Below are 24,674 nucleotides of genomic sequence, written 5' to 3'. Positions count from 1 at the left end.
TGCCTATTAGGTGATTTGGAGCTAACAACATAATAGGATAATTTGTGTTAATGCTTGTTTCCTTTGAATGGGTCTGTGCACACTCGGGCTTCTCTACTCATCAATTTAGACAGCCTTGCATGTTTGGAAGACACTGTGGTAGGATGTTTGTTCTCTCATGTCCACCAGATCAACTGACATCATGAAGTCAGGATGCTAGGAGACCTGGTGAGAGGAAGCCTCCTCCCCTATGCCCCAGCCTGTGGAAACAGCCTTACTTTTCCTTTTGCGACCACCATAGTGGTCTCTTTGTTCTCATCAGTGTTTGTGAACCTACACCAGAGCCCAGATATACCCTCCTTTCCACTTTGACAAATCCCCTCCATCTTCCTATCTAAGTCTCCACAGCCTCCATTATTGTGGTTCCTCCTGGTCAAACAGGTACTTATTACACGCAGAGTAAGCTTTCAGCAAACCTCTCCAAACACAGTGAGATTAGTCACACTATCAGATACACATGTATCGTCCTTCGTGGATAAAGATACATTGCTGCAAAGTCACTCTTTTTGAATCCTCTTGTAGCACTGGTACAATTGGGAGGAGGAGACTTTCCCATGTTGTCATCTAGAATGAGGGATGGAGGCCCCGAGGAATATCATGTAACAGGGACATATCTAGAGTAACTAGAACACAAGCTAGCAAGAAAAGAAAACTTGAGCCAGCAGGTGGCCTGAAAGTCAGCAGGATGAGAAAGTCCTCTGTCAGTAAAAATGCAAACCTTTCCTAGAGTTTGCCACAGCCTGGAATCCATCCCACCACAAGCTGACTATTCCTTGCCGGAATGCTCAGGATTGATGGGTTTCAGATTTTTTTGGATTTTGAAATATTCATATATACATTGTCTATCTTGGGCATAGACACAGTGTTTTTCATTTTCATAGCATATACATACACCTATGCACATAAAATGAAATTAATTCATGACAACATTTGCTATACATTGGTGCAGGAGACAACGTTTTTGTCATCTGGAATTTTCCATTTGTGATATTATGTCAACACTCCAAGTGCTCTGAGATCTGTGGGTTTCTGGTTTCCCAGTCTTTCAGTCAGGTTTTCAGAGTAGGGTGTATACTCTGTGCTAGAAACTAAGTCTTAAGCTAGGGAGATGGCTGTTAGGAAAGTCTTTGCCTTGCAGGCATGAGAACTGAGTTCAGTTCCTAGAGGCGACGACACACACACACAGACACACACACACACACAATCTCAGGGACAATGAGATGGGAGGAGACAGGTAGGTCCCTGCACCTCACAGGTGAGCTACCCTAGCCTACTTGGGTGCTGTTCCTCAAGTTTTAGGTCAAAAAAAGACTTTATCTTAAGCACAAGGTGCAAAGTGCCTAGGAAATGACACCCAGAGGGGTCCTCTGGCATCCACCTGGGTATGAACTCATCCAGGAGCACATGTGAGCATGCATGTGCACACTAAAAAAACCCAAATACCTAAAATCTTTCTTGGTATAGGTAAAAGCTATGAGCGAAAACTGTAGCTTCCTCTGGGAAAGTCACAGGGTCATTGCCCTGTGCCAAGAGTTAGCCTGTCTCCTCTTCTAAGAACTGCCTTGGGATGCTAGCAGAGACTACAGTGGTTTTGTTTAGTTGTTTAGGATAACGAGAGGAGGTATGCATGCAGTATAGCCACCAGGACTTCAAGGCTGGTCCCACTGAAACACTGCAAATTCTGAAGCCATCCAACAGCGCCAAGACACTGGACAAGGGATACCCCAGACATGGCAGGAAAGGAAAAGGGGAACTCAAGGAAGGAGTTAGCCTCAAATTATACAGGGTCAGAAAACTTTATAAAGTTGCATCATGGGTTCAGATGAAGGAGCTGAAAATTGCAGGAGACATTTAAAAGCATATGCCATAGTTTCTATATAAAGCATAGCAGCTGAGTGCTGGAGAGCCTTGCAGGGAAGAAGAACCTTCTTTGGTTTTAAATACTGTCCTTATCTCCCATTTCCTAAGACAACCAATGAAACCAACTCTTTTCTGATGCGCAGGCTTCCACAACGCATTCCCAATTTGTGTTTAGTCTATTAGAAGTTTTCCTTCAGCACAGAGATAGGTAATTTTACATATTCTGAATACATCACAGGAAAAATGTGATGAATATGAAAGTCAATGGCATATCCCTAACAGCCCACATCTGCTTAGGAGTCCCTTTGAAGGGCACATGGACGTTCTCCTGAGGAGGAGTGGTAGTGAACTAATCCCCTGTGCACTGCAGATACTCTGCCTATATTCTAAGCCCAGAGAATATCCCTAGCTACATCTGTCTTATGGTCATTACACAGGTGTTTGACCACACACTTGGCCAAACAAAGGGTGACCTGGCAATTTTCTTTCCAAAGGGCTTGTCTGTAAGCAAAATGATTTCAAAGCTACCTGTCTTTGTTGTGACCTAGTTAGAAAGTCTTTACTATCAGTGGCAGATGGTGGTTTAAGGTGCATGTAAATCATCAGCCTATTGGAGAAGAAATGTGAAAATCTTTTTCCGTTTGCTCTGGAGAACTAAATCCACTGAGAGAAACAGAACTACGCACATAGTTACATAGTCCATCAATAGAAAAGTCTAGTTATTCCCCCAAACTCCCCGCTACACCATCTTTAGGGACGTCTCTGGAGGATTCTCTGTAATCCCAGCACTTGGGAGGATGTCTGTGAGTTCCAGGCCAGCCGGGTCTACAGAGCGAGTTCCAATATTGCCTTGGCTACACAGAGAAACCCTGTCTCAAAAAACAAAACTAAGCAAACATCTGAGCAAACAAACCTGCAGCACCCACTTCTTTGCAAACACTGGTTTTCACAGCCCACCCTCCAAACCAATTTAGGATTTAGTTTCTTCCTTGTATTCCTACCGTGATCAGCCATGCAGGGAATGTGATGGCCAAATTGCTTCCAGATTCTCAACTCTTGCTCTGTTGCAGGTGTCCCGACTGGTTCATGTCTCTGGGCTGAAGACGAGCCTTAGCTCTTTTTCTTTTTGTTAGGACATTGGCCTTTATTCTCCAGAGCACTGAAATCAAGTCTTAGTTATTTCTGAACTGAGCAGCGTTCAGATAGCAAGGAAGCAAGTATGTTACAAATAGCTTCTTGCTTTCAATTATCTATCAGTCCCATCTTTAAGGACACCTCGGGAAGACTCGCTGTGCAAAGCACAATGGAAGAATTATCCCTGGAGCACGCAGTTGGCTTTTAGACACATCCCTCCCTACCCACCCCCAGGAGATAACAAACATCAAATCCATTCATAGCCAGAGGCATTCCACACAATCTCTCCTTCTGCGAACACTGACACAATGTATTTGAACTTGAGCAGAAGCTTGGGTGTGCAGCTGAAATCCCACGTTTTTGTCTTTCCAAAATGCAAATTAAAAAAATAAAAGAATCTGTACAGTTTCAGAGGAGCCACCGTTTTCATGCCCCAGCAGAAGAGGCAACCCCCTCCCCGCCCCTGTTTGCTAGCTTCCCCCTCTCCTTGCCAACACAGCTCCCTGGGGTGCACTAGGGTGAGAGGAAGACTCTGTGGCCAGCTGTTTCCAGCTGTTGCATAAACCCATTGAGGGTAGCTTCAGAGACAGTTATCAAAACAGCAGAGGTGAGGGTATAAGCTTGCAGGGAGACACAGGCCAGCCACTTGGAACAAATGTAAGTCAGTGCAGGATCCCACTCCAACACGTTGCCCTTACTAATATCACCTCCAAGCATCACAGGGCGGGGGAAGGGGAGACCTGTACCACCCAAACTACAAACGACACAGGGTTGTTGAAGTTTGATGCATGGCCTATGAGCAAATGAATTTATCTCCGGGGACACTAATTTCTAGGTCTGGAGAGGGATGGTTGGAGCATGTGTTCATTTGATCTTGACCATGAAAACAATCCCACTCAGGCAAAATGTGTACCTGGCCAGAAACAGCACATATCCCAGAAAAGCACTCCCTCAGTAGGAAGTGCCTATGGCTCCAGGCTTTGGGAGATTTTGTTCTAAACTAAAGGCCAGGAGGACCACAGATCGGAGCATGCAATCACAACAGTCAGAATTGCCCATGTGTTACCATGGTGAAGGCAGAGCAGTGTAAATAGCAAGGGCTTGAGGACCCCCCTCTCTTGGCTTTAACAGCCTCACCCGCCACTGGCCTTCACTTAGAGGCAGCCACTCAGCCCCAGGTTTCACACTGGAGGCTGCTCCTGGACACCAATTTCCCCTTCTTGGAAGCTCTTGACAAGCAGGATGGGGCAAGCTTCAAATCCAGTAATGACAAGTGTCGTGAGCGGTGGAGAGCCCGCTGTGTGGTGTGCTGCAGATAGGAGCCATCATGATTGTATACATTTGCTCTTATTTATTTATTTTTTTAGCTCATCTCTCTCCCATGTTCTCAATCTGTCCTTCAAGCAAGAGAGAGAGAGAGAGAGAGAGAGAGAGAAACTCTGGACAGTAAAATCCGGTTCTTTTAGGCTGCCTTCATGCACGTTTCCCATGCAACCTCACAGAGTAAACTCGGTGGGGCCGGGCTCATCTTTCATCTTATAGTTAATGACTTGGGATCCAAACTGAGAGAGTGAAACCTGCTGCAAGTTTCAGGGAGCCCTTGTGCTTGCCTAATCCCAGTTCCCACAGGGGCTCATGAAGTAACTTGTTTACACTAACAGAACAAAGGAAGGGGGAGAGAGCTCTCTGTTTCAAGACAGGTCGTTCTTAATTAGGTCCCAAAACAAGTGTAGCCAAATTTCTTGTGGTTCATCTTAAATAAAACCCCATCAGATCCTTTGCAAATATAAGAAGAGAAAAAGAAGAGGGAGGGAGACCACATATAGACATTAGCCTTTGGTGAGGCAGTGGATGCAGCCAACTCTTTTATTTCTCCCTTGAATGTTATCTCTACATTTTTTTGTTAATGAGTATGGTTTGGGGCATTACAACACAAAAGGGATAAAATAAATCCACACAATGGCAATCCTTATGTGCTGAACACAGTTGCACCCCACCTCCAGCTTTCTAGGGTATTCTGTCTCTAGAGGTGGATACCTTGTGCTCTTTCCTTCAGGTGTCCAGGCAGGTTTTGCTAATTGGAAGCACCAGTAGTATGTAGCAAGAAGAGAGGGGAAGAGGCGCATATCTTCCACCTGCTTGTGGATCTAGAGTTTGATGCTCAGCTGTGACTGCATCTGAGCAGTTCCTCTCTGGGACTGGCTCTCTTTACCTAATGCAGTTCTCTGGTTCCTCTAGGGTCCCAGTGGGTTGTCTAGGGTTGGAGGGAAAGGCAGTCTGCTGTAGCATCTCTGGCCAGGTTCCCTTTGCCACATCTACTTCTTAAAGAAGGAAGTCCCCATTAAATCCTTCCAGTGAGCCAGGGATGTGAGTCTAGTGTCTTGCAGCTCCTGGGTTGACATACTGTTCTGGGATCTTTGGTCTGAAAGGCCAAAGGCAGTCTGCGTTCACACACTTCTTCAGAATATCATCCATGGGCTTTTACTCTGAGGTCTAATGCCAAATGGTACTGTTTCTAACTTGCTTGAGTCTAGGTAATGAAATAAACGCTTAATTATCACAGATGTATTTCATGTGAGCTACCTGCTGATGTGTCTGCTCACCAGGACTTACTGAGTTGTTATTATGGGCTATGTATTATCTCAGGCACTAAAGGCACAGGTGAGGATAAAGGAGGAAGAATCTTGCCTTTCCAGAGCTTATATTCTAGCAGAACACAGACAGACAGAGACAGACAGGCAAACTAAATCCTTTGATTATGTCCTATCAGTATGAGAAAAGTACTGTTGAGGTGTTCTAACAGAATTCCTCATCTGGTTTGGATGGCCACTTACACCTCACCATGAGGGTCTGGTTTACTGCTTGAATCCTGCTATGTTTCAGACACTCAATCCCTGCACAGGTTACCTGTTCACTGGGAGAGAGTTCTAAGTTGGTGGTTTTCTTTATTTACTTTTTTTTTGTTGTTGTTTTGTTTTTTTCATACTGAAAAACTGTGTGTGAGTGTGTGTGTGAGTGTGTGTGTGTGTGTGTGTGTGTGTAGACACACCAGTGCCATGGTGTATACGTAGAAATCAGATAGAAACCTTTGAGAGAGAATTCATTCTTTCTACCTTCTTGATACCAGGCGTTGAATTGATCCTACACGGCTTTGTACCAAGGACCTTTACCTGCAAAGCCGTTCAGGTCCTTTTGTGTATGTTTGTGTACAACTGTATGTGTGTACATACATACGTGTTCACATGCGCATGTGAGCGTGTTGAGTAAGAGGTGGGTTTTGACTGTTTCCCTCTATTGAGATCCACCTGATTTTTTTGAGTCAGGGTCTCTTACTCAACCTGGAGTCCATTGGTTCAGAAAGATCAGCTAGCAAGAAAACTCTATGGGTGTTTCTGTCTCCATGTTCCCAGTGTTAGGATTATCACTGCTACATGCTGGCTTTTCGCCAGATGTTGGACATCCAAACTCAGGTCTTCATGCTTCAAGTACTTTATTGACTAGGCTCTTCCCAGTCCTCAGTTGTCCTATTTATTCTCACCTTGGGCGGATGCCCACGACAGGAAAACACAAAAACAATCCTGTTTTGTCTCCATGTGATTCTTTACTTACTAGAGATTTACTCTCAGGGTTCTGTGCATTTTTTTTCCCCAGAAGACCATGAGCCTTAAGCTTTACTTTTCTTCTCTTATGGAAATGGTAACCATTTACTTCTTGATAGAACTACTAACTAGAGCCATCCTGGAGGCTGGCTTTCACAGTGAGGAGCAAGAAGGCTACTTTGTACCTTTTGGTTCTGGGGGAGCCTGGGGTATTATCTCTGTATCCCTCAGTGGCCACCTTCTCCCCGTGCCTTAGGATTCTGGCTTGCTATTGCTTCCACGATAGGAGTTTAGAATTGCCTCAGTCCTTAGGCCAACTTACTGCTGTAAAATACTGAAGATGCCACTTTTAAAGCCCATCTAGGTAATAAATACTCTTATCCTCTGCCCACCTAGAGTTCGGCTAGGGAGCTAGATTTAGGACGGTGATCTGAGCAGGTGACCTCATGAGAAGTGCATCTGGTTGAAGAGGCTCAGGGGGTCACAGAAAGACAGAAGAAGGGGTGGGGTTTGCTGGTAGCAATCTGGAGGGACTTTCCTGAGGAAGAGATGTGTGAACTGGCATCTGAAATCTGAGAAGAAGCAGGTAAGAGGTGCGAGGTGGGGAGAAAAGGCCCACCTGTCAGGATGCTTTACTGCCTGTGGGCCCAGGGTGCTCATACAGATGCCGATCACCCAAGCTGATTTTGTTCCCTTGTGTGTATAGACCACAGAGTTACACAGCATAGTTAAGGCAATGCTTATTCTAACAGGTCCTCTTTCAGGAACTGTCCTTTTCTAAGCTGAAATGATCTTATTTTTTAATCTCTCTCTCTCTCTCTCTCTTTCTTCTCTCTCCCTCTCTTTGTGTGTGTGTGTGTGTGTGCGTGTGTATTCTCCTATTCTAAACACTGGGCAGAGCTGCATAGACAGAGACTGTTATTGTCTGGCCACGTGGATGGGGTCTTTTCATAAATATAAACTGCACCTCAAATTTCCCTACCCAGCACTTTCAGAGTAAAATGAACATCAGCGATCTAAAAGAAGGAGGCACAAAGGAATGTGCTGATAGATGGGAAGCTGGTGAGTCTACTCTGTCTTGAAGCTTCTAGGGGCCATAGGAAGTAACCACGTGTATCCAGTTAGCCATTTGTGCTATATATAGGACCTGAAGCCAGAGATAATTACCCAGTTGTTAATATGGCTTTGAACGGAACACTGACTTAAGGGTCTAGATGAATTAGTCATAGCAAAACGGTAAGATCCAGTGAATTAAGCCACTCCAAAAGTAAAAAGGAGTCAAGCTTCTCCCATTACTCCCAGTTATCACCTTACTGGTTGAGGAATACAAAGCACCCCCAAAGCTAAACTTATTTTGTACAATCAGCATCATCTTTTATTGTGCATGAAAAGAGGTGTGGAAAGGAACCAAGGTCAGGGATTGGGATGTGTGGGGTCCCAGCTCTCCTGGACCTTGTTATCCTGGCTGAGTGGCTACCATGTCTTGGATCCAGATTATACCTCAACTACTAAGATGAGAGATCTAGAGCTTCTTGGAAATTGATGTCTATATGAAGGTGAGGGCAGGCACAAGTTAAGGTGAGAGCCAGTGATTGGGCAGTGGAAATGGAAGACAGGAAGAGATTTTTAGAGATGGGAAAGGACAGAGAGGAGAAGGAGGGAAGATGGAGGAAGAGAAAGACGATCCAGATTCCACGTGGCTTTAAATAGCCACAGGTAGCTATGAATATCTTATAAGGGATGGATAATTACAAGACAGTTTGTCTTATCTAGGTGGGCAATTTATATCAATTGGTTCTGAGTTCATTGTGTGGGCTTTTTGTCGGGTGAGAATTTACTGATATAAACCTGACTTATAAATTACAAGGCTCTAGAGTTTGGATTTTACTGGGTTTCTGGGATTTGGGACCACTGACCACAGTGGATGTGTGGCTGGGAATGAGAGCAGAATCCGCTCCAAGAGAACCGCAAGGTGGGTGGGCAGTTCAGTACATGAGGCTAGCCATGGAGGCAGTGAGGTTGCTGGGGCCAGAGAGGAGCTGGCATTAGCTCAGGAAAATGCCTTTTAAAATATCTCCTGCAACAGTTTCTTGCCTTCAAAAACACATTTCCAAAGGTATGAATCAAAGATTCCACAACTCCAGGTGATGCAATGGCATCATGACCTACTTGATAGTTCCACAGACCGACTTCCTTCAGGCTTTAAGACAATTTAGCCTCTTAAAAGTGGTCCCACCAACATGGGTAACCCTGGGCTGATGCATGAATCGGGGACATGCTGGACTCTGTAATCCCCATGATTCCTTACCCAGCAGGAAGCAGAACTCCTAATTCAGCTCTCAGCAAGGGTAAAACTCCCTCCCCAGGTTTCAGCATCAGCTGACAGTCTACTTTGTCTGCCTCTCAGGTCACGCTCTGGCTGCTCATTAACATCATCCCAATGTCTACAAAGTTGCATTCTGAAACCCAAATTATCAAGTAGATGAGCAAAAAAGGGCTCATTTCAGCACAGGGGTATTGTCATAATGTGTGGCTACATCCCAACCAAAGCATTTGATGCTCTACTAGAAGACAGGGGCTACCTCCCAGAACTCACACCAGGCAGCTCACAACTACCTGGAACTCCACATCCAGGGAATCCAATGTTATTCTGGACATGTGGCATGCACTGCATACCTTCCCTACTCCCCCAAATCAATCTTAAAAAATGAAAAATGAAGTTGAATCAACTACACAACTGCAAACTTTATGCTCATAAGCCCCAGAAAGCTGAGACATGGGGCCAGCTTGGGCTAGCCCGGCTCTGTTTCAAAAGTAAAGCAAAACAAATGTAGGGAGTGCAGGGAGCCCGGAGCCAGTGTGCATGCTTGAGTGTATGCATGAGTGTATGCTTGAGTGTGCATGCTTGAGTGTGTGTGTCTTAGTGACATGGGCGGAGCCATATCAAGGACCCCAGTGCCTAAGACTCATGGGAAAGTGGGAAGTCTTTCCTGGGCTAGGTTCAGGGAATGGCCAAGCCTTCACTCCTTGTGGGGGTGTGAATGTTGTTAGTGGGTATAAAGAATGTCCACATCTCCTCCTTGGTGTGTAACACTCCGACAACTGTTTCCTACAGAGACTGTTCCTAAGAAGATTAGCTAAACCAGCTTCCTTGTTCAAGTGTATATAATGACCCTGCTTCCTTGTTTATCTGTATGCAATAACTCCGCCTCCTTGTTCAGCCATACAAACCAACTCTGCCTCCCTGTTCAACTGCATATAATAAACATGGCGAGTTTGCAGTGGGACTGCAGTGTCACCATCAAAGAGGCCACTCCACCCAGTCCTAGCTTTTCAGGGCCTTGCCTCCCCAATCTGGTCTATCCTTGGAGCTGTGCTAGATGCAGCTTGCAATTCAGAACTATTGTTCTCAGAAGGTAGAGTGTGGTCGATTCAAAGACCTCCAGGGAGTCCGTACTCTCCTCCCATTAGTCTAGATAGAACAAAGTCACTGTGATAAGGTGTCTTTGAGACTAGAAAACTGTAGCTGTTCCCGCTCTACAGCTGCTTTTGCAGCTGGTTCAGACTGGTTTACAGAGGGCCTGGCTAAAATGTCCCCTGGAAAGAGAATTCTGTCAATATCTAAAGGTGGTACTCTGGTTTTTATTTTAGGTGCATATAATAGATTCTACGTGGGAGTCTGGGTTGGATGAAGCTTCCAAGGAGTTTGTCTGATAACAGTGAAAGAGACTGCGAGAATCAGGAGAAGGAAGCAACATTGTTGAGAGTATAACAGGCAGGGGAATTTGGTTTTGTTGCTCTTCTGAAAAATAAGCCAAGATCCACTGGTTGCAAATGCCAGAATCGGCACACATTATATTCCTGTCTCACTAGTCTCTTGTCCCTTTTGAAAAACAATAGGCAGAGTAGAGACTTAGAAATGGAGATTTTAATCCCATCAAAACAAACAGGGTTGCACAACTAGGCTTTGCTGCAAGGAGAAAGGAGGCCTGAGAGGCCTGGAGGAACATTTGTCAGTCTGGTCTCCAGTCACTTCAGAGGGTGTCTGGAGGCACCAGTCCACCATTAGCGTTTTTTTCCCTAGAAAGGAGAAAAGTCTGGTCCTGTCCCCAACCCGTGTTTATATCTTTCTGAACTCTGAAGATAAAAATCCGAATACACTGAGGCCTCTGAGGGGCTTCTCAGACATAGGGCCCTCTCTGATATGTGATATCTTCCCCTCAGGAGCTCAGGGGGAGGAGAGGAGGGGGGTAGAAAAACAAACCCTACGACTTTCCCCTAATGCTGATGTGAAAGAAAAAAAAAGAGCAGAGATCTAAGCCGGTGCTTCTCTGGGCTTGTGGATCAAACTGGTCTGACTTCAGACTATTTACTGCACACCAATTTTCCCTCCCCAATCCTGAGGTTTATAAAGAGTCCACCTGGCTCCAGCTCATCTCCTCTGGGGAGCCCTGGTACCTCCTCTTCTTACACAGTAAGGCAAAAGTAGAATAACTGGTAGCTCCACTCAGAGTGCAGGAACACAGGCTGTTGCCTGGCCTTCTGCACATGCTCCCTTTTCAGGTGCCTAGGGGAAACCCAGTGGCCAAGAAAAAGTTACAGGCTGGTGGCTTTTTTATATCTTCCTCATGGATAAATATCACTTTGATTTTGTTGCCTCTGAAGACGAGCTAAACCACTTATAATCTGTAAAAATGAGCGCGCCGATGATGTACCTTCAAAATGGACCTTGCATTCCATTCTCTTGTAGACATTTAGATTTTAACCTATTTAGACATTTTGTTACGTCAGTCATTGTAAATGGTACCATGAACCAAATGCTTGATGAATGCAATTGCCAATGGCACACACACACACACACACACACACACACACACACACACACACATACACACACACACTCCCACCAGCCTTTCTTCCAGGTATGATCTAACCCTCAATGGACTGAATCATTGCTGCCAAAGCCCTAACACCCAAGGAAGTAATTAAAATTAAATGACATCACAAGGGTGGGGGCCCTAATCCAACAGGACTGCTATTCCCACAAGGAGTTAGCTGGCTCAGTGGGTAAAGTGGTTCCCTTGTGAGAGTAAGAACCAGAGTTGGATCCACAGAACCTTGTAAAAGCACTGGGAGTCATTACTCAGGTCTATAATCTCAGCACCGGAGGCAGAGACAGCCAGATCCCAGAGGACCATTGGCCTGCCAGTCTCAAGGTGGGCGGGGGAAGTCAGATCCCCCTGGAACTGGAGTTGCAGATAGTTGTGAGCCACCTGGTGGGTGCTGGGAATTGAATCTGAGTCCTCTGCATGAACAAGAGATAATCTTCACCACTGCTGAGCCAATTCTTCAAGCCCTTAGTATGTATTAAAGACGAGTCACAGAAGCAGGCGAAACGAAGCTGTAAACGTCGTAATTTCCGTCTCTGAAGTTTCAGAATGTTTTAGGGAAAGTCACCTTTGCAGCCAGCTGACTATGAGTACTTCCTAGGTGCTCAGCCTCTGCTCTGTGCTCGCAGGCTGACTCCTTTCCCAACTTCTTTAGGCATGGGAGGGATCGCTTTTAATTAACAAGGGCTCAGTGCATAGCAACTTTAGGTGATTAATATATCTTGACTATGTCTCTCTCTCTCTCCCTACTCCACCCAGATCCTCCCCTACTTCCCATCATCCAAATCCACATCGGTTCTCGCTCCTTCTCATTAAAAGACAAACAAGAATCTACTAGAAGGAGGAGGAGATAGAAATAAACAAACCGGAAGAGTACAAAACAAACAAAACCAAATAGCCAAAAAAAGGCACAGGAAACACATACAGCAGAGACACACACACACTAGCAAACAGAAATCTCATAAAACCACAGATTTAGAAACCATAGTATCTAAGCTTCTCCTCCCCCTCCTTTTCTAATGACTTTATGTTTGCATCATGCATGCTCTATCTGCAGGTACACCTGCATGCCAGAAGAGGGCATCAGATCCTAGTATGGATGGTTGTAAGCCACTGAGTGGTTGCTGGGAATTGAACTCAGGACCTCTCAAAAAGCAGGCAGTGCTCTTAAACACTGAGCCATCTCTCCAGCCCTAGAGTGAACTTTCTTACTATTAATGTTTCATTTTATAAAGGAAACTGAAGTCTGGCAAAGGATCATCTTGGGTCATCTGGCCCTCAGGTTTACCCTGAGCTGGCATCAGACTCTCCCGTAAGACTTGGCTGGTTGACAGTCTCACTCCAGAGCCTGCAATTCCAAGGAACTGGGCTGGGGGCTCCAGAACTGCTAACAAATCTCCAGAAGGGTGATGCACTGTAATCCTAAGGATGCACTTTGGGACTCAACTTAGTGGGATCATTCAGATAGATCGTGGATGGCAGCCATGCGTATGGGAAGGAGACAGCTAAGCCGAAAACACCTTCAAGAGTGTTTTCAAGAGTGAAAACACCTTACTTCAGTATAGGTACCTCTCCCATGGGTGTGACACATGGGACATCTTCTGGTCTGCTGTCCCATGACCCACTCTAACACTGGCCCTTCACAAGACCCTCTGGATCTTCCCCAGCACATGGCCTACATGAGACAATAAAAACCTGCTCACTGTCAAGGATAAATATTATTCTCACTGTGAGCTATTTATCAAAACTTGTGATCTAAAATTTGGCTCTATCAATGCCAAACATAAGAGTTAGCAAAACTAGCAGGGGCCGTGGAGAGATGCCAGTATCCATTCCCCAGAAGGGGAGGAAAATTAGACAGTTTCAAAGTTTTCATTTATTTACATTATAAGTCAAAAGATTTTTTTTTTTTTTTTTTTTGCTTATTTGGTTAGCTGTGAAGGCCCATTGCCTTCATTAAGATCCTTAATAAAATATTCAAAAATGGGAATGTTTTGATTATTAATATATACTTTTAATATTATTCTTAATGTTTTTATTTTTAACATTTTAAAAATAACAAAAATGTGATATTAATATTTTCTATTTAATTAATATATACTTTAATTATTATTCAGGCTTGTCACGTTTAACCTTGTTTAGTTTTCTGTGGCCTTAAGGACTATTCTGAGTCAACAGTGACTTACTGAGTAGAGGCATATGGGCTGAGCCTGGTACATACGAAGTGCTGACAGAATGTCACCAGGGCTGGGGTATTTTCATGGATGAATTGGAAGGAACCAAGTGGTATGAATCAAGTTGAGTAGAGAAACATCATGACTTCCACCATCTTCCAGGGTGGTGAAGGGATTTAGGTACAGCAGCATCCCAGAATACCTACGGATATATACCTAAATACCTCAATTACCAGGCAGTTACCGGGTGCATAGACGCCTCCAGGGATTGAAGACACGGTAGTCATTTTGCATTGATTCACAACATCTTTTCTTGAATATCCACCAGGTACCAAAGTCCTGAGGTTCTAGACAATAGTTTTGGATTAGTATCTTTTGTTTTTAAATAAGCATAAATCAGGGAACCCTCTCTGTCCCCACATGAAACCAACCCAATAATATACAAGAATCTCTTACACCCTATACTAAGTTTGTCCAAGCCCAACAGCGCACAGAGCTAACGTATAATGGCAGACATTGGTAACAATCCAGTCTATAGGGCACATCATGTTCTCCCGGGTTGGATGCCAGTTGCACTTTGGTTGTGAGTAATGAATGACAAGAGCACGTAATGGGCAAAAGGTAGCATGTCCACCTTCTTATCTGATATTACTTTGAACTGTACCATTATACCAGCTATAGGAAAAAGATTGCCCAAAATACACTTATTTGGTGGGGGTGGGGGGAGGGAGGGGGAGAGAGTGATCTTGATAATAATGACCAAATCATGATCAAATGAATTTATTTTCAAGACACCTCTAGGAATGAGAGTGATTAGTGAAACCATTTCACACCTTCAAAGAACTGAACCCAAGATTTGGCACATGGATCAGAATTCACGTACTCCCATCTCCAATCATACACAATTGTCAGGGAAGAACAAACTAAGGGGCTTTAGAGCTTTGAATATTGTCTGACTTCCAGTGGCATTTACAGGTGCTTGTATGTTATTACACACGCTCAAGTAATTTTTAGCAATTACCATTACAGTATTTACATATATATTTTCTTAACCAATTTGCTAAATTACATAAAGACATGCTTGCTAGAGCATACTCTGTGCATGTGTGTGTGTGTACATATGTGTATGTACATGTACTCTTGTGTGTATGTGTTTGTGGAACTGTGTATGAGAATAATAAAACTAGATATTTTAATGAGCTGGAATAAATAGGATTTTCCTGTATGTCTTATTTTCATAATATATAGTCAACTTAAAGAGTCAAATCATTATTATGCTAATGATTTTTAATGACCATCACTGACATAACAAGGTCAAGGTTGATAGCTTTGATGATAAGGTCACTCATAGTTGAGCTTCAGTTTCCCTAAGAACGAACAAAGAATCTATATGAGAATTTGATTATTGTGAAACAGTAAGGATGATTAGAAACAATTTATAGATTAAAAAGTGACTATAATAACAAAATTTTAATTACTGAAGCTTACAGAATTCCATTTGATATATTATCAATGTTTAGTCTTTACTTATAACATTATATTAAAGATAAACAAGAAACAGAACAAATGCCTCAAGTGTTCACAAGAAGCAGACCCCTAAGAGTTGATTATAAAAAACTCTAGGATTACACTCCTAAGCAGACACTAAGCAGATCAAAAATGTGGGGACATTTTTGATCCTTCTTATAAGAAAGCTGCCCTGGTATTAGAAAACAAAACATGGCCCCGTTCCTTTACACTCTAGGGGACTGTCTGCATCCTCTCCCTCCAGTGAGGCTGGCCAGGGTAAACACATGTCTCAATAGGTGGAGAAGCCAACCTCCTCTCCAGCTGTACAGAGCTGACAACCCTGCTGGGGCCACTTGGATTCTCAATGAGCAAGCACAACTTTCATAAAAGGACTCCCCATCCCAGGGCCAGCCCCAGGAGAGAGTTTGAATTAGAAATTTATCTTGGGCTATAGTGTGCCCCCTCCCCAAATCCCAGGGATCAAGTCACAGTACAACCCATTTGAGTGTCGTCTAACTTACCCCCACTCTCTGTCCCCACTCATATCTCTCTCCTAAAGGTCAAATGTCCTATGCTGGGACACCCCACAAAGATTCCCAGGAAACTGAGAAAGCTACAATAACTCACCAATGGCTAAAGAACGGGAGAGCAGCTATCCCATGTCCAAGTTCAGCAAACTTTCAATTGCTTACAACAGACTAAGCTAGTCTATGGACATTAGGAATTAAAATTTTACTATTAGATTCATTTTTGTTTTTTAGGGTCAGGAATTTACACATTCTCTATACAGGTTTGTACTCTTTTAAGAAAAAATATTAATATTACTGTGGGAGGGAATGGGGAAGCGAATGAACACATGGAAGTCATATGGTTGCCAGAGAACAGCTTTGTGGAGTTGCTTTTCTCTTTCTAACCCAGATGGTTTCCAGAGATTGAACTCAAGTTGGCAGCTTCTATAGCGGGTTGCATGGCAAGCACCTTTATAACCGAGCCTTCTCTCTGGCCCACGGTCTCTATTTTTCAGAATCAAATAATCACATGTATTCTATGTTAGTGCTTGGAGAAATCTGAAAGCGTTAAAAAATTCACATATTTAAAAAATATTCCTCACAGGACATGCTTACAACCGTTTCAAGCAACCTTTAGCCAAAGGCAGCATGTTCTCACCTTCCACCATATATATGTGTGTGTGAGTATGAATGTATGTATATTCATATATATGTGTGTATGTATATGCATGTATGTGTGTATAGTATACATGCATATATGTGTGTATAGAATTTTAGACATATAAAATATATATTTAGACATAGAAAATATGTAAGTACATAAAACAACCAATATAATTAACACCAAGAAACTTTTGATTGGCTATAGCATAATTTTTCATACTTTCTTGGTGATATAATAGACTTCTATTGAATGCACAATATGTAAATAATCCTTCCATAAATAGCTTTTTGGTCTTAGAGGACTCAGCTTCATTCATACAGAGAAACTCGGGGACATTCCCTCTTCCTAGATAACCATCTATGTCTGGATTTGAAGCATTTGCAAAACTCTGCTCATGACTCACTCATCCCTCAACTATTGAGAGGCAGCCAGTGTACGTGACATGGAGACATTCTTATTCAGACACACAGCCACAAAGCCAGGCCAATGGGGCTGAGGAAAAGGCCACCACTGTACTCAGTGCCACCAACCTCCATGGGCAGAAAGTATGGGCACACTCACTAGCATGCAATTAGATTTTCAAAGGGTTTATGGCATCGTTAACAAGTGTCTCAATAGCATCCTATGGCTTTCCCCCTGCCTCCCAACTTAGGGGTTTGGGGACAGAGACAATGATCCTCGCCAGGAGAACTCACTCCACTCCCCCCTTTTCTCTGCCTTAGTGCCTGATCCTTGATCTCACTAAAAGCTTCTGCTAGACATCTCAGGATTTTCCATGTAAACTGTCAAAGAAGTGATTTAAAGGACATGTGGACTTTAAACATCTTCATAGAAGGAAGGCATGTTCTAGGACACTGACCGGAGTGCTCCCAGAGCAAGTCTCATGGACAGCCAGGACACCGGACACTATTTTAGACTGACAGGAGCTTTCGTACTCACAGCAGAACTAACACGGAGAAGGGCCCCTGCTGACTTGCTGTGAACACAGCTAAGGATAATGACAAATCTACATTTTAAGGCCACGATCCTAAATTTGTATTATGTTCATAATTCCCCCTTCCTTCCTAGTAATGAAACATACTTAATCTCTGTATAAGAATTTATGTACAACATTTCCTCTATTCTAGGCGGGCATATTTTATTCTGATAAAATTGCAGGGACAAGCTTTCTAGATTCATGATAGAAACTTTAGTTTCAGACCTTCAGAAGGTGATACTAAAGAACATTTGGGAACTGGGGCTGTGTGGGCACCAACGCAAGCAGCTGATACACAGAGGACCATTCTGTCCTCAGAAGAAAATCTTCATTGTGAAGATGAGCAATTCAAAGCTCAGCACACTATGTAACAAGTCCAAGGTTATACAGTCTTGAGCAGAGGATCCAGCACATCACCCGAATCTGCCTCTGCTCGTGCGAGTGTTCTAAGTCATCATCCTTTATCTGAAAGTGTCAGGGAAACCAGGCCAACACTTTCTCTATGAGGAAGACATGCCTTTAGCCCTGGGGGCTCCTAGTCTGAAGGACTAAGCTATATCTCCATTAAATTCCTAAGGTATTCTACATCCTTATCTGAAATTTAAACCAACTCTTGGTCACTTGGTATTTGAAATCTTTCCAGAGCCATCAAGAATGGAAAAGTAGGTTTGTAAAAGCTAAGTCCAAGGTCCAGAAGCATAGAGCACTGAATAATCATTTTGTAAAGAAAACGGAAGTCAAGTTGATTTTCCAGTAAGACAGATACTGTTCTTTGGGGCAGAAACTTTTCACTGACTATGAGCCAAAGGCCAATACACCCAACAACAACAACTACCATGGTTCACACGGAAATGAGCACAGGGGAGACAGACAGGCCGTGCATCTTCCCAATTCTTTTAAAAGCCATTGTTGGCTATTAAAACATCCGTGCAGGGATGATAAAATACCCCTGGCCTTAGAATTCGAGAGGAACTGCTTCTGCTGAGAATTGTAAACTCTGTTTGTAGGGATTTCACTAGCATGCAAGCAGAATGACTACGGGCTTCTGGTGCAGTTTAGCGGTGGAGTTCCTGCCTAGCATGCGAGAGGCTCTGGGTTGATCCCCAGATCGGGAGAAATATAATAAATAAATAGTAATTTACAAGGGCAAGGCTGCTCCAGTTGCTAGGAATTACCCAGAAGAACACTTACAGGATATAGGCTGATGTGCCATAGTAGCTGCCCATCAGGACTGAGGACTTCCTGTGCAGTCAATCATCCTGAGCTTTCCCTTTTATGTAAGCTCATTTTAATTTTCATAGGAATCCCCAGAGGCAGGTGCTACTATCATCCCTATTTTGTATTTGAGAAAGATGAGACACTCAACAGGAAGTAACTTTTTTTGAGACAAGGTTTCACAATGTTGCTCTAGTTGTTCTAGAATTAAGTCTGTGGACTAAGCTAACCCCAAACTCAAGAAGATCTATCTGCCTCAACCTCCGGAGTTCTGGGATTAAAGGCATGCATTTCCATGCCTGACCTAGGAAGAATCTTTTGCCATTATTAAGTGGTGATGCTGGTATTTGAACTCAGATGGTTCAACTAACTCTTAAACGATCCACCAAGCCTGCACTAACTGGCCAGGAGTGACTTCCTGAAGGGCTGTTTGCACCTTTTATCTGCCTCTCAAGCTAGTTACAAGGTCCCTGAATCCCTGAGCTGGGATCCTCATGGCTCGGAATTGTTATAGCTCTGTGCAGATAGATGCTCTCTAGGCACAGATATGTGACTTATACTACATGGAGCAGAGGAGCTGAGCCCTCAGTGGACTCTTAGAAGAAGATACTAGTGACTATATGCAGAAGGCTAAAAGGCTAAAAGGTGGTCACATGTAGACAACAAAGCCAGGCAGAGGCAGTAGAGCACAAAAGGCCCCATTTGGCATGGACTAAAGAATTACGCTGGAGAATGTGCAAGGAGAAGGGTGGTCACAGATGCAGAAATTCAGAGTCTCTTCCAGGCAGCTCAGAGGCATGGGTAATTTGGGCTTTGTTTGCTGACACTGGGACCTAAATGTGACCCTATGGTATTGTATGGGATGGGATGGTATGCTTCGTCTTTTTGAGAAATATAATAAAAGTCTTTCAAAGGCATTAGTATCTCCATTTGCTATTCAGTCTTCTCCATAAATCCGAACCCCACAGACAACAAACAACAGCCATAACACCATTCTCTTAAGCCACCAAGGAGAGCCCTCTGTTTGTTTCTGCTTGCTCCACTCCTTTCCCCTCATCCTACTTCCATCAGTTTTGTACCCACTTCCACCGTGAGACCTGCCAAGTCCAGTCTCTTGCCCCGAAAGCCACCACTCCACTCTCCTGCCTTCCTATACTCCTAATGTGCGTTGCTTTGCTTGGAAGGTTTGATGGAACCCACGAGTTCTAGAGATCAAGTCCAAGCTCCTTACATTGGTGCTTAGACCTTCTACGTTCTGATCCAGAACCCTTTGGTCTTCACACCGCCTCATCTTTGCTTGGAACACTGCCCTTTTCAAAGATGGCTGGCAAACATGGAAATCACCAACACACTCGGTAGACATGGGTACCGCCCACTTAGTTGGAATCTGTGAACATGCTGATTCCTTCCTTCCTTCCTTCCTTCCTTCCTTCCTTCCTTCCTTCCTTCCTTCCTTTCTTTTTTTAGAGACAGGGTTTCTTTGTTTAGCCCTGGCTGTCCTGGAACTCACTTTGAAGACCAGGCTGGCCTCGAACTCAGAAATCCGCCTGCCTCTGCTTCCCAAGTGCTGGGATTAAAGGCGTGCGCCACCAGCTCTCGTGCTAATTTCTTAATACTATCATTGTGTGTGTGGGGGGGGAGGGGGGCAAGGGTGTGGGGGAAAGAGGGGAATGGGAGAGAACCCGCATCCCGCCAGAGTTCTGATGCTCTGGGCAGGCAGACACAGGAGGACTGCACAGGCACGCTTTCTGCTAGGCCCCAGGTGGGTATCTGGCTGTGTTAAGCCACTGACCCCACCCTGGGTAGTAGACAAGGGGCAGCCCCAGGTACCAGGTTCTCAGCCTCCAGCATTCCACGTGTTGGATACGGTGGAGGAGCTAAGAACAGAATAGTGGCCTCAGGGCGACACTTGGCCCAGGGAATGAAGGGAGGAGAGGGCAGGGGGGGTGGGGCGCTGGATGGTTCCCACAAGGGCAACAGTCCTTGGCCGGGTCTGTGGCTGGAGCACAGGATGGCCTTTTGGCGGGAGGTTAGACACTGCTCATTAGGAGAACGCCTATCCCATCGTTCAAGCATAGTGGGCCTTCATGATCAGAGACAGCCTATGGTTTTAGAGCTTTACTGTAGAAAGGCAGGGAGGAAGAAGAGAAGGTAGAGAGAGGCCAGCCATGGCCACGTGGAGAGAGGGGGGAAGGGAAAGAGTGAAGGAGGGCTAGAGAGAAAGAAAGGTGAGGGCTAAAAAAAATGAGGAGGGGCCAAGCAGCCCCTCTTATAGGTGCTGAGCTATCTTGCTGTTGCCAGGTAACTGTGGAAAGGAGCATACCTGGCTATCATCAGGTAACTATGGGGACAGAGTCTAGCCAGAATGTCAGAAGACTGGGACATTGCATGACTGATAGTCACAGAATTATGGACAGGCACCTGATTCTGGGAACGTGGCTCGCCTTTCTGTCTCTTGTAGATTTCTTTCTTGGGTCACTGGAGCAAGCCCCATTCAACCAAAATAGGCTTCCTATCACAGTCCCACATCATTGTTTTAATAGAATATCCAACATTAATTTAAAATTTTTAGTAGAATTAAGAACCTTTATGATTTCAAAAATTAGTGAAAGCAAAACAAAAGTAAATAAGCAAGTTCTGATGGCTCCAATTTCAAACTTGACAATATTCTCAATAACTTGGAAGGCCAAATTCAAATTTTACTTGCTTGGGAAGGTAAATACATTTTCTTAAAATAATTTCTTCCTTGGATATTTATTTAGCATTAATTTAATTGCTTACTCATCTAATAGATGTATATATATTTATGTATATGTGTGCATATATATATACTTATTATGTATTATTAAATTAAAATATATAGATATCAGTAATATATTTATATCTATAGGTATCAAATATAAGTATGTTTATATATGTGTCCTTATATTTGCTTTCTGTAGATCTGCAACATGAGGTTTGGGGTCTTTGAGGTCAATAGTATAGGAAACCTTAGGGATCCTTGTCTTTTAGGCTCATTAGTTTTTTTTTTTTTTTTTTTTTTTTAAAGATTTATTTATTATATGTAAGTACACTGTAGCTGTCTTCAGACACACCAGAAAAGGGAGTCAGATCTCATTACAGATGGTTGTGAGCCACCATGTGGTTGCTGGGATTTGAACTCAGGACCTTTGGAAGAGCAGTCGGGTGCTCTTACCTGCTGAACCATCTCACCAGCCCCCTAGGCTCATTAGTTTTAACCTGAGCAGTTGCTCAGTGAATATTTATTGGATCTGAGTCCTATAATTATTCCAGATAAACTAAGGGGCTCTTACCAAATGGTAATTACATAGTTAATTATGAGACATACAGGAAAAGAATTATATAGCGAGGCTTAAACTAATTAAAAATAAGTGCAGGTCAGAGTATGTCTATTAAATCCCAACAGAAAATAGTAATAGATATAGCAAATCATTTAGAAGCATTATTCTGACATTTAGTCATTACTATTAATTATAAAATGGGGTTAGTTTAATTTAATTTAATTTTTGGGTTACAAAGACAAAAATCCTTCTAGCCTATAAATAAGCCAAATATTAGCTTGCAATTACATAATCTTTCTGTCTTTCTTTCACCTATGTCTGAGGTTTCTAGACATCTATTAAAAAATAAAAAAATAAAAACTCTAGTTGGATTGTGGATGTCTAAAGTGGGCTACCCCAACCGGCTTCCAGGCCTGAAGAAGGAAGTAGGCCAGAGCCTGCCGCACAGGAACCCAGGCCATGCCTACTTCTCTGCTTCTAAGCCTACCTAGAACTGAAGGAAGCCAGGAGCTTTGGAGGAACACACAATGGCTCGCCACACTCTTTTAATGAGGTCTTCTCCCAGGTCTTCAATAAACATCTGGGGATCAACTGATTTTATCTTCTGACTTTCCTCCTAGTGTAATTGTTAGCTGAGATTTATAGCCATTCCTTTCCCCTAGGTGGGTGGCTGAGCTTGGGAAAGGAGAACCAGTCCATTGACTCAAGGAGAAAACTCCTCCCAGCTGCCAGAAAAGCAAAAGCAAACAGTGATTTAGAGGGAAAAAAAATTCTCAAAAATCGCTCCAACATGATTACAGGCTGTCACTTAAAAATGAGGAAGGAAGGGCTTTTTTTTTCCCCCCTGACTACAGCTCTGAGCGCACAGAATTGATTATTTTATACTTGGGCTGATAGTAGTCTGCAAGCCTTTGAAACGTAAAAGCCATAATGACTTAAGTGCCTGGTGTGACTCAGAAACCATCAAGATGATTACACAGGTCATCTATGCAACCCAGGTCCCTGGATTTATACCCACTGACAGTTCACGCTCCTGAAGAGGCTGCTCTCAAATGCCGCCTGTGTGCCCACTCTGGTAGGACATTGGCCATGGTGGATTTAGACACTATCAAGCCACAGAGGTTTGGTTGGGCCTGTCAGCTAGATAAAACAAGGGGCACTTCAGGATGGAGAAATAATTCAAGCTGTATATAGTGAATTTAAAATTGAGCAATAGAACCCACAACCCACTTGGGTGTTCACTGGAGGCCGGGGTCCTGGAAGAGGGTACCTTGAGGACGGAAAACAGAATTTCTGAAATATTGCTTTAAGTTTCCTTATTCCACTTAGTATAAAAAGACTTCCAGCGCTTGTGGCAGATTCTGTCTCAATGTGACTGTTCCCAAGTCTAGCACTGAGAAAGGAGCAGCAGTACACAGGGCCAGGTGCATGATTCTGAAGAACTGGCTGCACGTCAAAAGTAGCACAGCGCAGAAGCGCAGATGTCCCCACCATCCGCCCCACCCAGCAGCACTAGGTGCTAAAGCAGCGGTTCTCAACCTGTGGGGCGAGACCCCTTTAGGAGTCACATTTCATCTATCTTGCATATTAGACATTTACATTACGATTCATAACAGCAGCAAAATGACAGTTATGCAATAGCTATGAAATAATTCTATGTGGGGTGGTGCTTCACCACAACACAAGGGACTGTATTTAAGGGTCCCAGAATTAGGAAGGTTGAAAATCACTGTCCTAAAGAAATAAGCCAGAGCTTGGCAGATTTCTTGGGTTGACCTTTTAAGATTTGTTTTATATTTTGTGTGTGTGTTCATATATGCGTGCACACGTGCGTATGTGTGTTCGAGTGTGTGTGTGCATGTGTGTGTATCTTGTACATGTGCACATGAACACAGGGGACTGAGGCAGCAGATCAAGCAGCTATGAGTTGCCCAACTTGTGTGATAGGAACGCAACAAAGGTCCACCCTGGGCTGACTTCTGATATGAGACAGTAGAACACTGATGTTGTATAACTCAGAACTTTCTTATATTTACTGTAAAGCAATGGCCACTCTACCTTTTCATGTCAAAAGAAAATACCACTGTTATAGGAAAACCTGAAGCATAAAGAGCATATTCACTTTTATTTTAAATATCTTTCCTGGCACCTAAGAGAAGCTTTAAAAGTTATTTTATCTAGCCAGGCATAGAAGTACAAGCCCTTAATCTCAGCAGGCAGATCCCTGTGAGTTTGAGTTCAGGTTGGTCTACATAGTGAGTTCCAGGACAGCCAGAGCTACATAGTGGAAGCCTGTCTTTAAAAAAGCCAAACAAAATGAAAAAAAAATCAATTTATCTCAAAGGGAATATTTTGCCTAATCTAGACAGACATTAGAGAGAAAAAGATTCTAAGAGATGCTTTATAAAGCTGAAAGTTGGTGCAAGGTAGTTTTTGCTGCAAACATGAGGATCTGTGTTCAATTTCCAGAGTCCACATAAAAGCCCAGTGTGGCATTGGCCCTAGGGGGTGGCAGTAGAGGCAAGCAGATCCCTGGGGGCTTGCTGTCCACTTAGCTCAGCTCCCATCCCTCCACCCTAAGGTCAAGCGTGATGAAGAAAGATGCTCACCACTGAGCCTCCAGCATCCACCCGCCCCACATGTGTGCACACTACTGACTCCGGCACACACTAAGAATGATTTATCTATGGCTTTTTATGGAACTCACTAAAAATAAAGACCTATGAGCCTCTTTACATTTTGAATATAAAAATATCAGTGGAGTTTTAAAATGAAACTAAGGTAGTTAGAATCCGCATGAGCAT

At 43.6% G+C, this 24,674-nt stretch overlaps 1 protein-coding gene across 5 annotated transcripts in view; it reads right to left on the bottom strand.

Moving 5' to 3' along the window:
- The window catches only part of Plekhg1 (pleckstrin homology domain containing, family G (with RhoGef domain) member 1), a 227,053-nt gene that overhangs the window by 104,546 nt on the left and 97,833 nt on the right, over positions 1–24,674 (bottom strand). Inside the window, exon 1 of one of the 5 annotated variants that reach the window (XM_006512442.4) lies at positions 2,901–3,201. The exons of the other annotated variants lie outside the window; for them this stretch is intronic. Within the exon in view, the coding sequence (XP_006512505.1) occupies positions 2,901–2,913 (13 nt within the window). The 5' untranslated portion in view covers positions 2,914–3,201. Of the gene's footprint in view, positions 1–2,900; positions 3,202–24,674 lie in introns of those variants that run through there. 5 annotated transcript variants of the gene reach the window in all.

Source organism: Mus musculus, chromosome 10 (genome assembly GCF_000001635.26).
Source record: "Mus musculus strain C57BL/6J chromosome 10, GRCm38.p6 C57BL/6J".
NCBI classification, from domain to species: Eukaryota; Metazoa; Chordata; class Mammalia; order Rodentia; family Muridae; genus Mus; species Mus musculus.
Note: the sequence above shows the minus strand (reverse complement) of the source record. Positions and strands in the feature narration are given on the sequence as shown.